Source organism: Ceratotherium simum, chromosome 7, assembly GCF_057802395.1.
Source record: "Ceratotherium simum simum isolate JZ-2026a chromosome 7, ASM5780239v1, whole genome shotgun sequence".
In the NCBI taxonomy this organism is placed as follows: Eukaryota; Metazoa; Chordata; class Mammalia; order Perissodactyla; family Rhinocerotidae; genus Ceratotherium; species Ceratotherium simum.
The window spans coordinates 67,903,124-67,919,627 of NC_141906.1; the positions used below are offsets into that span (position 1 = coordinate 67,903,124).

The 16,504-nt window shown below is 39.7% G+C and overlaps 1 protein-coding gene across 8 annotated transcripts in view; it reads left to right on the forward strand.

Moving 5' to 3' along the window:
• Positions 1 to 16,504, forward strand: part of RNF214 (ring finger protein 214) — a 63,486-nt gene that overhangs the window by 25,780 nt on the left and 21,202 nt on the right. For 5 of the 8 annotated variants that reach the window (XM_087433728.1, XM_087433734.1, XM_004427281.3 and 2 more), the window contains exons 7-14: positions 13,149 to 13,245; positions 13,685 to 13,773; positions 14,366 to 14,456; positions 14,646 to 14,744; positions 14,967 to 15,343; positions 15,476 to 15,608; positions 15,822 to 15,926; positions 16,211 to 16,306. In XM_087433728.1, coding sequence (XP_087289854.1) covers positions 13,149 to 13,245; positions 13,685 to 13,773; positions 14,366 to 14,456; positions 14,646 to 14,744; positions 14,967 to 15,343; positions 15,476 to 15,608; positions 15,822 to 15,926; positions 16,211 to 16,306 — 1,087 coding nt within the window. The remainder of the gene's footprint in view (positions 1 to 13,148; positions 13,246 to 13,684; positions 13,774 to 14,365; positions 14,457 to 14,645; positions 14,745 to 14,966; positions 15,344 to 15,475; positions 15,609 to 15,821; positions 15,927 to 16,210; positions 16,307 to 16,504) is intronic. The other 3 variants (XM_087433730.1, XM_087433732.1, XM_087433729.1) reach the window with 2 other exon arrangements.

Consider the following 16,504-nt stretch of genomic DNA (forward strand, 5'->3'; position numbering starts at 1 on the left):
TTGAAGTCAGATAGTGTCAGTCCTCCAACTTTGTTCTTGTCCTTCAATATTATGTTGGCTATTCTGGATCTTTTGTCTCTCCATATAAACTTTAGAATCAGTTTGTTGATATCCATAAAATAGCTTGCTGGGATTTTGGTTGAGATTGCATTGAATTTATAGATCAAGTTGGGAAGAACTGACATCTTGACAGTATTGAGCCTTCCTATCCATGAACATAGACTATCTCTCCATTTATTTAGTTCTTTGATTTTGCTCATCAGTTTTGTAGGTTTTTTTTTTGGTGCTAATGTAAATGATACTGTGTTTTTCATTTTAAATTCCACTTGTTCATTGTTGGTATATTGGAAAGCAGTTGACTTTTATATATTAACCTTGTATGCTGCAACCTTGCTATAATTGCTTATTTGTTCAAGGAGTTTTTTTATTGATTCTTTCCAATTTTCTTCATAGACAATCATGTCATCTGCAAACAAAGACAGTTTTATGTCTTCCTTTCCAATCTGTATGCCTTTTATTTTCTTTTCATGCTGCATTGCATTAGCAAGGACTTCCAGTATGATGTTGAAAAGGAATGGTGAGAGGGGACATCCTTGCCTTGTACCTGATCTTGGGGAAACTTCGTGTTTCTCACCATTAAATATGATACTAGCTGTTGGCTTTTTTGTAGAGTCTTTATAAAGTTGAGAAAGTTCCCCTCTATTCCTAGTTTACTGAGAGTTTTAATCATGAATGGGTGTTGGATTTTGTCAAATGCTTTTTCTGCATCTATTGATATGATCATGTGATTTTTCTTTTTTGGTCTCTTGATGTGATAGATTACATTAATTGATTTTTGAATGTTGAACTAGCCTTGCATACCTGAGATAAATCCCACTTGGTCGTGGTGTATAATTCTTTTTATACTTTTTTAGATTCAATTTGGTAATATTTTGTTGAGGATTTTTGCATCTATGTTAATGAAAGATATTGGTCTTCAGTTTTCTTTTCTTCTAATGTCTTTGTCTGGTTTTGGTATTAGGGTAACATTGGCCTCATAGAATGAGTTAGGAAGTATTTCCTCTGCTTCTATCTTCTAAAAGAGATTGTAGAGAATTTATATAATTTCTTCCTTAAATATGTGGTAGAATTCACTAGTGAACCCATGTGAGCCTTGTATTTTCTGCTTTGGAAGGTTATTAATTATTGATTCAATTGCTTTAACAGATGTAGGTGTTCATTCCTTTTTAATGCTGAGTAGTAGTCCGTTGTGTGAACATCCCACAATTTATTTATGCAGTCGAAGATGCTTTTGTAATATAAACTATCTCCTCTTGTTTTTGATGAGAAGTCAATGGCAATTCATATTGTTGTTTCCCTGTATGTATTGTATCATTGTTTTCTATGGCTTCTTTCAAGATTTTCTCTCTATCTTTGGTTTTCAGCAGTTTGACTTTGATTTTCCCAGACGTGGTTTTCTTTGTATTTTTTCTGTTTTGGGTATTCTGAGCTTCTTAACCTGTAAAGTTATGTCTTTTACCAATTTTGTGAAATTTTCTGACATAATTTTAAATATTTTTGTCCCATTCCCTCCTTTCTTTCTGGGACTCCACTTTCACATATGTTAGACCTTTTGATATTGTCCTGTACTTCATGGAGGCTCTGTTCATGTCTTCCCAATCTTTTTTACTTTGTTCAACATATTGGATAATTTCTGTTGATATATCTTCAAGTCTACCTACTCTTTCTTATATCATTTCCATTCTGCTATTAAGCCCATGCAGTGAATTTCATGTTTCCAATATTGTGTTTTTCAGTTCTATCATTTCAGTTTAGTTCTTTTTTATAGTTTCTGTTTCTCTGCTGAGAGTTCTTATCTGCTCACTCCTTGTGAGCATATTTTTCTTTATGTCCTTTTGCACAGTTAAAATAGATGCTTTAAAATCTTTGCCTGCTGGGGCCGGCCTGGTGGCGCAAGTGGTTAAGTGCACGCGCTCCGCTTCAGTGGCCCAGGGTTCGCCAGTTTGGATTCCGGGCGCGCACCGAGGCATCGCTTGGCAAGCCATGCTGTGGCGGCATCCCATGTAAAGCGGAGGAAGATGGGCACGGATGTTAGCCCAGGGCCAGTCTTCCTCAGCAAAAAAAGAGGAGGATTGGCAGATGTTAGCACAGGACTTATCTTCCTCACACACACAAAAAATAAATAAAAAGTTAAAATCTTTGCCTGCTAATTCCAACATCTTGGTCACCTTGGGGTCCTTGCTCATTGATTGCCCTTTTTCTTGACCAGGAGTCAGAATCAAAAGCATTATCCTAAATAAGAAACTAGACGCAAAGGTTTGCACTGTATGATTCTATTTACATGAAATTCTAGAGAAGATAAAACTATAATGTGAAAAAGCAGATCAGTGGTGGCCAGTGGTTGAGGGTGGGGGGAAGAGATTGACTGCGATGAAGTAAATGTTTGAGGCTTTGCAGACCATACAGTCTCTGTCACAACTACTCAACTCTGTTGTGGCATGAAAGCAGCAGTGGGCAATATGTAAACAAAATGAGTGTTCCTGTGTTCCAAAAAACTTTATTTACAAAAGTAAGTGGCAGCCTGGATTTGACCCACAGACCATAGTTTGCAGATCCTGCTCTTGACTGTGGATCATATTTCCTGTTTCTTTGTATGTTGGTTATGTGGGGTTGAATTCTGAATATGGTGAACAATACATTGTAGAGACTCTGGATTCTGTTATCTTCCTCCAAAAAGTCTTGATTTTTTGTTTTGTTTTTAATTTGTTTTTTCAGGCTGCTTCCTTGACTGGGCTTAAATGTCATACTTTTGTTTGCTGGACAGCAGCTGTGGTCTGTTCAGTTCATTTAGTGTAGCTGGGTTCCTTGGAGTCTTTTCTGTGGATGCGTGGTTCAGGGAACATCCAGGGATTTGTGCAGATTTATATGCAGAATTTGGGGCTCCCCATCTGTGGCTCTTTCTTTTTTGGGATTCCTCCCTCCTTTTCTAGCTGTTATGGTAGCTCCCACTTTTGTCCTTTGGTTCTTGAGCTGGTAAGGCTGCATGGTTTTTATCTCAGTTTTGCTCGTCAGCACAGAGCTGGCTGGGGTTTGCCCTTAGATGAATAATCGTAAAAAACAGGAAACAACAATGATATTCACTTCTTCCAATTGTCAGATCTTCTCTAATTTATGCCTGGTTCTTATTTGCTCTTTAGTGCCTTCAGAGGTACTTTTTTACATTTTGTGTAGAATTTATAGTTTTTTACCTGCAGAGTGGTTGATCTATTAGGAGCAACTCTGCCTTTATTGGAAATGGAACCTCTCTAGATTTAATTTTTAGAAGGGTAACTCTGGTTGCAATAAGTTAGATGGGCTAAAGTGCAGATAAACTGATGTCGAGAAGACAGAGTTTCAGCAAGATAAAATGAAGGGCTGATCTAAGAGGCAAAGAAACAGAAAGGAGGGGTATTGTGAGGTAGGATTGATGAGATTTGTTGATTGTTAGAGGGAGGAGAGGAGTAGTGACAGTGAGATGTCTGGGACGGTGAATATAGGAAGTGGAGCAGATTTAGGGCAGTGGCTTTGGGGGTGGAAGTTGTAAATTCTAAACTCAGCTTTGTGGATGTATACTATATGTATGATAAAATTCACCCGTTTTAAATGGTGAGTTTTGACAAATGTATACAGTTATATAAGCACCACCACAGTCATGGTATAGAATATTTCCATAACCCTAAAAAGTTCCTTCATGACTCTTTGAAGTCAATTTCCTTGTCCACCCTGAGCCGCTGGGAACCACTGATCTACTTTCTGCACTATAGTTTTGCCTTTTCTAGAACTTCATGTAAATAGAATCATACAATATATAGCCTTTTGTGTCTGTTTTTCTTCTTCTTTTTTTTTTCCCTGAGGAAGATTCACCCTGAGCTAACATCTGTTGCCAGTTCTCCTTTTTTTGCTTGAAGAAGATGGTCCCTGAGCTAACATCTGTTACCAGTCTTTCCTCTATTTTGTATGTGGGTCACTGCCACAGCATGGCTGACGAGTGGTGTAGGTCTGAGGCTGTGCACTCGGGCCGCCAAACTGGAGCATGGCGAACTTAACCACTACGCCACAGGGCTGGACCCTGTGTCTGTTTCTTATTTAGGATAAAACTTTTGTAATTCATCCATGTTGTTGCATGTATCAGTAGTTTATTGCTCTTTATTGCTGAGTAGTATTCCATTATAAGACTACACCAAATTTGTTTATGTATTTGCTAGTTGAGGGATATTTGGTTGTTTCTGTTTTTTGTCTGTTATAAATAAAGCTGCTCGGAATATTCAGGTACAAGTCTCTATGTGGACGTATTTTCTTTTCTCTTGGGTAAATGCTTAGGAGTGGGATTGCTGGGCCATGTGTTTGCTTAACTTTATAAGAAACTGGCAAACTGTTTTCCAAAGTTACTTTACCATTTTGCACTCCCACCGGCAATGTATAAGCGTTCCAGTTACTCCGTTTCCTTACCCAATACTTGGTATTATCAGTCTTTTTGGTTTTAGCCATTCTAAAAAGTGTTCAGTGGTTTCTTATTGTGGTTTTAATTTGCTTTTCCCAAATGACTATTGATGTTGAACATCTTTTCATGTCCTTATTTGCCATTTGTCATTCTTTTTTGATGAAGTATCTATTTGAATATTTTACCCATTTGAAAAAAGCACTTTGTTTTCTTATTGGGTATTCTTGATACAAGTCCTTTTATCAAATATGTGTTTTGCAAATATTTTCTCCCAGTCTGTAACTTACTTTTGCATTTTGTAACAATGTCTTTGGAAACGCAAAAGTTTAAATTTTGATGAAGTACAGTTTACCAGTTTTTTCCTTTCATGGTTCATGTGTTTTGTGTCCCAAGAAATCTTTGCCTACCCAGACCAAAAGTCAGTTTAGTTCTAAGAATGACTTTGTTTACATTTTTGCAAGTCTCTTTAATGGAAGAAGCTTAAGTCTCCTATCTACTGCATTTAATCTATTGCAGTATGTTGTTTTTTAAAGTATATGGAGAAAATCTGGTGATACGCAGATGTGTAGTTGGAAAAGTAAGGAGTATTTTAATAGCTTTCCTAGATGATTGTGGATATTTTTCTTTGATAGTACTCCAAAACTTGACAGCTGATAGTTTCTTAAAGGTTAATTGCATTGTAGAATCTGAAACCGCGTCAATGAACTTTTTGTACTGTTACATTAAAATCCATTGGCTTACCTTGCACTTTGAATGGATCTTGTAACTATGTTGGTTAGGGGAGGAAAACCTTTTCCTTCTACCCTATTAGGGTCAATGGCTGTGCCCTGCGAATAAACTGGGAAAAGACAGATTTCAGGAGAAAAAAAAAGTTTATGCATGCAGCGTGCATCCATGTGGGAGAACTCAGTGATGAGTAACTCAAAAGAATGGTTAGAATTTGGGGCTTATATACCATATTAATAGGTGAAGGCGCAGGGGGAGAAAGATACTTAGGGGAAAACAAATGACTTCTTAGAAGTGGGGGAGAAAGAGCACTTATAGGACTTTTGGGAAAGATAAATGGGTTTTCAGGAGAACAAGCAGGAGTTGAAAAGTTTGCGATATTTTCCCATATAGGTATTAGTGGTTTTTCTGTCTCCTTTAGGGCCATAAAACTCCACTGGAGAAGGGATTTAGGGTGGATTTCATTCGCGTTCTCTCTTCTGGGAGTAGCTCTGCCTGGAAGAGGAATTTATGACAGCCTTGTTTCCCAGAAGTTGCTGCTGTTGGTTAAGGGAAGGTCTGAGAAGGCCTTTGTTCTGCATCTGATGAATCTCCAATGTCTTCAGCTTAAAGTAATCTGTATACCAACTCTGGGGTTCCAAGTGGGTCCCACAGTTGACTTGGTAATACGATGCATTGATAATTTGGAAAATATTGGTTCAGAGTTATGCAGCTCTTCCAAGTGTTGATACATTTTATTATACCATATTTAAAGAATCACATTTGTTTATGTGACCATTGATCTCATCAGAATACTCTTGAAGTAATGGGAAGCCTTCAAGCTCCCAATGGCTGGTATAGATTTTCTAAAAGTCTAATTTTTGCTTGAAAGCTCAAATTTTATTGTTGGCAACAAATATTGTCAGTTGTTTCCTTTAAAATAACAAGAGTACTTTTAGTTCATTTTCAAGAACGTGTTTGCTAAATACTCAGGTTCAAATAACCATAAGTTTCTCAGTTTTTCTTTTAAGTAAAAATGGTGTTACATGAAAAAAGAGGCTAGTTCAACTCACAACTCCAACAGTCTCGCAAGTCATTTTCCTCAAGACAACCATTGTACTTTGGCATGTAGCATTTCATCAAACAGAATATTAAAAAGATGTGTATTTAAGGGTCAAGGTGTAATAAAATTATTTTTTTTTATGGCTTCATCAAGGGCATTCTTAAGTAAAACTGCCCCTCGTCCACAACTGCAAGTGTGTGGCGGTAAAGAATACAATGACTAGTGGTATAATTTGGTGCCACTGCCTTGATTTATGTACGGTGCCAATATTTTTATCCAGTAGAGTTTTTATACTAAAAGTGCAGTGTAAGTGTCAACACAGTTGTTCTAGGATAAAGCATGAGATTCAAAATGGTTATTTAACTTGGATTATGTGAGCATCACTGCGTTTGTTGCCAAGAGTTCACACACAACATCATCTTTGATGATTAGTTGGTACCAATACTAGACAAATATAACCAAAATAACAAGTCTAGTCGTGTCTGTGCATTTGTCTATTTGTAAAGTAAAATTACAGTTCTGCAGATGAGATCTTAACTAAGTCTTCAAATTTGCAGCAAAATCTTTAATTTTATGAGTTACTATATCATTCAAAAGTGGCACTGCCATGATTTATTTTACTGACTTTTCATCCAGCAGGCATGTAGCGCTGTCAGCTGTGCAAGGCTGTGCTTCCCCAGTTAATGCACTACAGTAGGGTACCCTGGGATGCTTCAGTAGCTTTTTCATTTCCAGTTTGAAAGGCTTTAACAATTTTTAAGAGTTTTAAAGAATTCGTCACATTTGCATTTAAAATATTCAATTCATTTTTCTTTAAATTCAGAATGATTGATCCCAAAATGTCACCATAACTTAACTGGCACAATAGAATTAGAAAATGTCCTGTTGGTTAAGGTACAGTAAGGTAAATTATTAACATCTGTAAAGTCAAGAGAAAGATGGCTCTGGGCATATTTTGGTTTCTTTTTTTACAATTTTGCGCAGTTTCTTTGGAGTAGATTCTTTCCATGAGTCAGATAACTCTAGGCCAGTTGCATCTTTTTTAGTATTTTTAGATTATATATTGCAGCTGTGGGTTGAGAAAACGAGTTTTCTAATCTCCCTTTTTTGAGCCAATGATTCCTTCTTTAAGAGAAAAATTAGAAATAAATTTTCTTTTATTTTAGAAAAAAATATTAAATTCTAAAATAATACATTTTATTTTATTTTTTTTTTTTTGTAAGGAAGATCAGCCCTAAGCTAACATCCATGCCAATCCTCCTCTTTTTGCTGAGAAAGACCGGCCCTGAGCTAACATCTATTGACAAGCTTCCTCCTTTTGTTTTCCCTTTTTCTCCCCAAAGCCCCGGTAGATAGTTGTATGTCATAGTTGCACATCCTTCTAGTTGCTGTATGTGGGACGCCGCCTCAGCATGGCCGGACAAGTGGTGCGTTGGGATCCGAACCTGGGCCACCAGTAGTGGGGGCGTGCACACTTAACCGCTAAGCCACGGGGCCGGCCCCTAAAATAATACATTTTAGATATAACTTAAAAATTTTTTAAAGTTTTCAAAAAATTTAAAAAGTATTATTGCAAAACAAAATAACAAAAGTACTTGTTTTTACCTAAATGCGTGGAGAACTTTGAAATTTTATAATAATGATTTATTGGACAATAATGAGATTATTGTAAGTATAACTAAAGATAGCTAGTAAAAACACAAAATACTTAGAAGAAAAAAATTGAGAGCTTAAATTATACCCTAAAACTATTACCTTAGAAAGTGCTAGAAGGGCCGGCCCCATGGCTTAGCGGTTAAGTGCTCGCGCTCCGCTGCTGGCGGCCCGGGTTCGGATCCCGGGTGAGCACCGACGCACCGCTTCTCCGGCCATGCTGAGGCCGCGTCCCACATACAGCAACTAGAATGGATGTGCAACTACGACATACAACTATCTACTGGGGCTTTGGGGGAAAAATAAATAAATAAAATCTTTAAAAAAAAAAAAAAAAAAAGAAAGTGCTAGAAAACATAAGAATATAGAAGCATATATTCCATTAGCTATAGAGTGATGATATTATCACATGTTGTGTATCCCCAGGAAAACTCCATTGTAGACTCCTGAGAGAATGAGAGTAAAAAAGGCAGCTAATTTTAGTGTTACTATGAAACTAGTTTTTGTTCCATAGACCAGGTCCTCAAAGGGTTTTGGGGACCCATAGACTGCGTTTGACAAGCCGCTGTTCTAGATTATTTCTTCCATACCTGGGGCTTCCACGACTGTCTCTATGCTAGTGACACTCTCGTCTGTATCCCCAGCGCGGACCACACTACTGAGTTTTAGACTTGTATACTCGCCTGCTGCACTCCCTGGACCACTGCCTTAGCTTGATGCTCTCTTTCTCTTTGGCTGTTGCACATGGCATTTGACCTGCCCAGGATTTTCTTGTTCCTTTTGTTCACCTGGGAAACTACTGTATTGTGAGCTTCTTGGGTGCAGGAACTAGGCATTTTTATATCCCCAGCTTTTAGCAGAATTCCTAGCAGTGGTAGGCTGCTCAGTAGATGTTGCATTAAATTGAATCAAGGAAGAATTCTAGCCTCATAAACAGTGAGTTTGCAGTTCATCCCAGGGTAAATTTTTTTCTGTTTATGTCTCATCTCATTCATTCTATATGGGTTTGTATTAGCTTCAGTTCAGAGAAAAGGATTCATAACCTACCCCAAATGCAGGACAGCCAACCCCTATATATTAACTCACCCAGTGGTTTTTGTTTTGTTTCCTTTTGCCTTGCCTAGAGTGTAATACATTCTGAAAGGAAGGTATTTGGACTGAGGACTCAACATCTTAATTTTTAGCTCTGTCTCTGACTATTGACAGTATTTTGCAAAACACTTAGTATCTGCTTCTCTCCATTAAAATCACCTGATTTCCACCACTACTTGTGGTGGAAAAAATGTATTCATATATTTTAGTTTCTCTGAAGGAAGATGTTCTAACCTCTAAATGGTAACGAACATTATATGCCAGAGACTGTTCTAAGTGATTTATGTAGATTAACTCATTTCATCTGTGTAAGTGGTCTGTGAGAGGCAGATTCTTTTATTAATCCCATTTTACTTTAGGAAAATGAGGTACAGAAAGGTTAAGTAACTTGCCAAAGGTGGCATAGATATATAGGGTCTGGAGTTGAACTTGGAGCTTAGTTTGGCTCCAGAGGCCGTGCTCTTAACTACTGTAAGTAGCTTCCTCTCAAATCTAAATACATTACTTTTATCATTAACCTGTGTTAGTACGCCTGCACAGATGGTCATTTTAGTATTATTTATAATTGTGAAATTGAAAATAACAAGAGAATACCTAAATAAATAATGATATGTATATACAATGGATAGTTATTTTATTTTATTTTATTTTTTTGTGAGGAAGATCAGCCGTGAGCTAACATCCATGCCAATCCTCTTTTTTTTTGCTGAGGAAGACTGGCCCTGGGCTAACATCTGTGCCCATCTTCCTCCACTTTATATGGGACGCCGCCACAGCGTGGCCTGGCAAGTGGTGCATCCATGTGTGCCCAGGATCTGAACCCAGGCTGCCAGCAGTGGAGCTCACGCACCTAACTGCTACGCCAGGGGGCCGGCCCCAGATAGTTATTTTAAAATCACATTTTAGAAGGAGACTTAGTGACATGGAAAAATACCTTAGGTTGAAAAAGTAAGATAAAAATCACAGTTTTTGTTTGAAAAGCATATATAATGGATTTATATGTTACCTATACATATATAAATATAGAAATATTTATTTTAAAAGACTGGAAAGAAGTATAATAATGATTCCTTGTGATTAGTGTAATTGTGGGAAATTGAATTTTTAAAGAAATACTTAAAAAAATTTGTTGGATGCTTCCCATGTGCTAGGCACCAGATTAAATCGTGTGTGTTTCTGCAGTGACCTCTTCTGTTAGTCCCATGATGTAGGTCCTACTGATTTTTCAGATGAAGAAACTGAGGCCTAGAAAGATTAAGTAACTTGCCTGGGGTCATGCAACCAGTAAGTAGAAGAGTTGGGACCTCTATATTAAATTCTTTCTGTTTTGTATTTCCTAAACTTTTTATAATTTGTATTCTTTACATGATCAAAAACAAAATTTTAAAAATTATGCAAACATATTGGGACCTACAACAAGTCAGACTTGTACGATCTGATATGATTTATTCATTTGAATCATTGATCCCTTAAAATAACTATGCAAAATAACAGAAGCATGGGACTTGAGAGAAATTAGATCAAGCATTTAAGAAGTTAAAACAGGGCCGGCCCTGTGGCTTAGCGGTTAAGTGCGCTCGCTCCGCTGCTGGCGGCCCGGGTTCGGATCCCGGGCGCGCACAGACACACCGCTTCTCCGGCCATGCTGAGGCCGCATCCCACATACAGCAACTAGAAGGATGTGCAGCCATGGCATACAGCTATCTACTGGGGCTTTGGGGGAAAAAATAAATGAATAAATAAAATTAAAAAAAAAAAAAAAAAGTTAAAACATACACAGTGGTTTCTATTCTACCAAGGATGTTTTTGACCCTTTACTATGGAGAAGTGACTTTTTTTCTAGCGTGGGTTGCAGCTAGTACCCTTTAATGAAGTGAATCTGATGCGTATGTTGTAGGCCAGTTAACATATGATAAGGCTGAGCATATCATATGCTGTAATTGCATAAAGCATTTTTATGACTGTTTAAGAATTCCTTAACCATTTTTGTTGTGGTTGCTAGTAGTTCCTTTTGACTTGTTGGATCCCAATGAGGTAAATGTGGCCAAATGCCCAAAGAAAAAGATTTTTGTGTATGTGAATATGTGGAATGTCCCCCGTGGGCATGGTAAGAGAATTTTTCTAATATAAGTATATATCTGTAGTTGACAAATGTATTTAATGAAAGTTAGAGATATTTGGTGAGCGTCTATAATCTTCAAGAATAACATCATCACAGAAGGCAATTGTCATATTTTCTTAGAATTATCCCATTGTCAGAGGTGACTAGTAGGCTAAATGGGTCACTGATTGACCCTACCACATATTTCACACATTCTTATGGTAAGAGTGTTCTGACTTCTCATATATTTTTTAACTTGAGGATATGTGTTATAGCAGGAAAACACAGCTACCTGTAAACCTTTGTCTAAAGAACTATTAGAGAATTCTTCCTCCAGCAGGAAGTTTATTTGAGGAGGACAACACGTGGAGATTAAGGAAGAAAAATGCCCACCTAGTCATATCTATTACATGAGTAGCCCTTGTCAGTAGAGGGGCAGACTAATGTTAGTGAATCAGTAAATGAATGTGTGTGTAACACACACATGCACAAATACCTATACTTCTGAAGTAGAGAGCAGGAATGTGTGGAGAATGGGGTCAAATGAAAAAAGGGACCTCATGGGGCTGGCCCGGTGGCGTAGCGGTTAAGTGCGCGTGCTCCGATGTGGCGGCCCGGGGTGCACCGGCTGCCGGGCGTGCACTGATGCACCACTTGTCAAGCCCTGCTGTGGCGATTACCCATATAAAGTGGAGGAAGATGGGCACGGATGTTAGCCCAGGGCCAATCTTCCTCAGCAAAAAGAGGAGGCTTGGCATCGGATGTTAGCTCAGGGCTGATCTTCCTCACACACACACAAAAAGTTAAAAAACAAAGAAAATGGGACCTCAAAAACTTATAGTAAATGAGTTGCTCCCTTTCATGTATGTAAGGTTACTGAAAAAACGGAAGAGGAATAAAATTGTTTCTCTCACTCGGAAAAGTGGGAACATTTTTCTTAAGATGTCACTCTTCCCAATCTTTTCTTCTTACTTTCATCTTTTTAAAATCCAGTGAAAGTAATTTAAACATTTCCATACTATTCTGTCCGCTGATCTGGGTAATCCTTTTGTTTTCAGCCATATAACTCATTACAATCAAGTGTAATACAAGGAAATTCTTTTGCTGGCTCTGTTCCTTTGTTGGCATCTTCAGTCCTGAGTAGGGTGTTTGACTGTCCCACATCCTGGGAAATGCCTCAGTGCTGGGCAAACTGGGACAGTCGGTCACCCTAATCCTGAATATGTGTATTATACTCTAGGAATGGGGCTGGTGGGGGAAGGGGGTGTAAGAAGGCAGGAAACCAATGGAAAGGAGAAGTCCTGAGGTATGATGGGAACATTTTTTCCTTTCAAAGAATGTTTACTATAGCTAAGAAAATGTGAAAATCAGTAAGCCAATGTCTGTGTGCTCAATAGTGAATGAGTGATTGCTGCATTAGAGATAAGTATTAAATGGACCCCTGTGTTTAGTCCTGCATTCTTCAGTACCCATACTACAAGACAAGTTGGGGAATACGAGGAATGCCATAATGATTTCGAGTCCTCCTTGAACATAGAAGAACATTCTGCCTTCAGTTGGTTTTGGTTCTCAGTACACTTTTTTTCCTGTTCTGGGTAGCCTTATTTTAGTAAGTGGAGATGTGAACATTTTTACTTTCAAATATAGGGTCTTTATGCAATTACAGACCACTTTAAACATTTGTCTATATTTATAGCTAATATTTATTTATTTATTTTTTAAACTTTATTTATTTGTTTTTCCCCCCAAAACCCCAGTAGATAGTTGTATGTCATAGTTACACATCCTTCTAGTTGCTGTATGTGGGACTTGGCCTCAGCATGGCCGGAGAAGCGGTGCTTCGGTGCGCGCCTGGGATCCGAACCCAGGCCGCCAGCAGCGGAGCGCACGCACTCAATCACTAAGCCACGGGGCCGGCCCTATAGCTAATGTTTAGAAGAAGACTTCCTGTAACTCACCTGGCAGACCGATTTTGGGGTTTACTTTTGCCCTGGTGTCCCTTAACAAGTTTGTCTTTCTCCCCTTAGTCTTGTTCTTGGTTTCTTATTTTACAGAGAGGTGTGGGAAATGGAACTGGATAGGCTCAAGAATCAGGATGGCGAAATAAATCGGAACATTATGGAAGAGACAGAACGGGCCTGGAAGGCAGAGGTGAGAAGAGCTGCTATGTGGAAGGCCTTGATTTTGGGCTTCCAGATGCTGTATACTTTGGTATAGTATTATACCTCTAAGCTATATAAGTGTTATACCACATAGCCGTTAAGCATTTGTTTTAACTATCTAGGGGTAGGGGCCGGCCCCGTGGTGAAGCGGTTAAGTGCACGCGCTCTGCTGGCGGCCAGGGTTTGGAGCCCGGGCGCGCACTGACGCACTGCTTGTCAGGGCATGCTGTGGCGGCGTCCCATATAAAGTGGAGGAAGATAGGCACAGATGTTAGCCCAGGGCCAGTCTTCCTCAGCAAAAAGAGGAGGATTGGCATGGATGTTAGCTCAGGGCAGATCTTCCTCTCACACACACAAAAAACACTATCAAGGGGTAGCTTCATGTATGTAAAATTAATAAAGTATTTGTGCATATGTGGTTTCCTTAGATCTTATCACTAGAGAGTCGGAAAGAGTTGCTGGTATTGAAACTAGAAGAAGCAGAAAAAGAGGCAGAACTGCACCTTACTTACCTCAAGTAAGTACCTTCCCATTCTAGAGTTTTAATGGTTTTTTAGTTTGTGTGGTGTTTTTTTTTTTAGGTTTTTGAAACCTGAGGACAGCTATTCTGGCACTTGTTTTATCTTCATGGAATTTTGAAGACATCTCTGTCAGTGCAATAATAATTGTTCAGTGATTTCTCTTCCTGTATTCTAAACTTCCTCACTATCTGACTCTTCGCTTCTACAGTTTTATAGTTTTGTACTTTTTGTTGTATTGTTTTCAATTGGGTAAACAGTATCTCTTATGCTGTCAAAGCATACAGATGTCTTGGAGATTTGTTTCTTATGTAGTCATTTCTCCTCTTTCTGCCATGGGATCTGGAGGACGCCTGTGGTGTTTTCAGGCAGACAAGAACCCTCTCTCTGTGGTTGGTCCTCTTTCTCTAATACTTGGCTTAAAACATGTTGAAGTTAAAGTGAGGCAGACAACTTAGAACCTTGGCCTTCTCCTGCACCTGCTCTGACCTCTTCTCTGCAGGCCCATTAGCCAGCTAGTGTTCTGCTATCTCAGAGAGTTAGGAGTTGGGCTTTCTTTAATTCTGTAAATTACTGTTGGTTTCTTGAAAGGTCAACTCCCCCAACACTAGAGACAGTTCGTTCCAAACAGGAGTGGGAGACAAGACTGAATGGAGTTCGGATAATGAAAAAGAATGTTCGGGTAAGTGTAGTAATGGGTGATCATTGAGTCAGAGTTAATCTGGGCTTTAACACTTCTGGTGATAGGGAGGGACTTTGGGCATTGCCACTTAGGGCGTATCCTACCACTCCCCTTGTTTTCCTGATACTGGATGGTGCTGTCTTTCAGCTCAGCTGTAAAGGATCATCCTTTCCTTTCTCTCTTTTCTAGGACCAATTTAATAGTCATATCCAGCTAGTGAGGAATGGAGCCAAGCTGAGCAGCCTTCCTCAAATCCCTACCCCCACTTTGCCTCCACCCCCATCAGAGGTGAGAGTGCTGGCTTTGGGGAGTCCACTTGTCTGTGTTGGTGGCAGAGTCAGAGTCTTTCACTTGTTCTTTTTATGAAGATGATGGTTTTATCGTTATATTATTTTGATGATTATTATTTGTATTATTTGGTGTAAGAGTTGCTCATTGATTTCTGCTCTGGTTTCCTAAACTTTCGTTTTCTTCCTTTCTCTCTTGTCCTCCACCTCTTCCGCTCTGCAGACAGACTTCATGCTTCAGGTGTTTCAACCCAGTCCCTCTCTGGCTCCTCGGATGCCCTTCTCCATTGGGCAGGTCACAATGCCCATGGTTATGCCCAGTGCAGATCCCCGTTCCTTGTCTTTCCCAATCCTGAACCCTGCCCTTTCCCAGCCCAACCAGCCTTCCCCACCCCTTCCTGGCTCCCATGGGAGAAATAGCCCTGGCTTGGGTTCCCTTGTTGGCCCCCATGGTCCACACATGCCCCCTGCCGCCTCCATCCCGCCTCCCCCAGGCTTGGGCGGTGTTAAGGCTTCTACTGAAACTCCCCGGCCCCAACCAGTAGACAAACTGGAGAAGATCCTGGAGAAGCTGCTGACTCGGTTCCCACAGTGCAATAAGTAAGTAACTTTAAGGCTTAATTAAAAAAATATTTGTCGAAGAATTGCCTATGGGCTAAAATACGGGAGGTTTCATGGATATTCCCCTTGAGTATAGCACAGACTCTCTCCCCCTCAACATTTTTCTTTTAGGGCCCAGATGACCAATATTCTTCAGCAAATCAAGACAGCACGTACCACCATGGCAGGCCTGACCATGGAGGAGCTGATCCAGTTGGTAGCTGCACGACTGGCAGAACATGAGCGGGTGGCAGCAAGTACTCAGGTGAGACAGCTGCTGGGGGGAGAACTCATATCTGCTGAGATGTTGGGGAAGAGGCAGATTTCAGAAAAATTTGGGGCGGGAAGCTGCACGGCAGTCAGGAGTATCTAGTCTGCTTTCTTCCTTTGCTGGACTCGGAAATGAGTGATTTCTTTGTGTTATATATTCTGTTACTCAAACTCTCTTTCCTTACTCTGACAATGGTTCTGCCCACAGCCACTCGGTCGCATCCGGGCCTTGTTCCCTGCTCCATTGGCCCAAATCAGTACCCCAATGTTCTTGCCTTCTGCCCAAGTTTCATATCCTGGAAGGTCTTCACATGTAAGACTCTTTTTCTTCAAAAACTGGGATGTGGAAAAGCTGGGGGGTGAGGAGGGAGCAGGTTTACAGGTGGAGTGCAGGCAGAAACCATTATCTCATCAGCTGGGTCATTGGCAGCCCCAACTTGGAAAATGCAAGTACTTTCGGCAAGAAGCTGTATTTGAACAGTTCTTTTGGTGTAAAATCTTTTGCTACACGGAAATAGTAAATAGAATGATGGGCATAAAAAGCAAGGAGACCCAGAGGTTCTTTACTCTTTTGACCGTCTTTCCTCTGTTCTGCAGGCTCCAGCCACCTGTAAACTGTGTCTAATGTGCCAGAAACTTGTCCAGCCCAGTGAGCTGCATCCAATGGCATGTACCCATGTATTGCATAAGGAGGTAGGTGCTACATACCTTCCTCATTTTCCACTCTTTATTTTGACAGCTGAGATAATTTTTTTGAACATTTTACTGTGTTGATGCTCATCATTAATATCTGAACATAAGGTTTTCAGTAAATTGTGGCTTAAACATCAGCAGAATTCAGAATACTGGCAGCTAGGCTCCCCCAGCTTCCTTTTACCCCGTTCCCTTTAG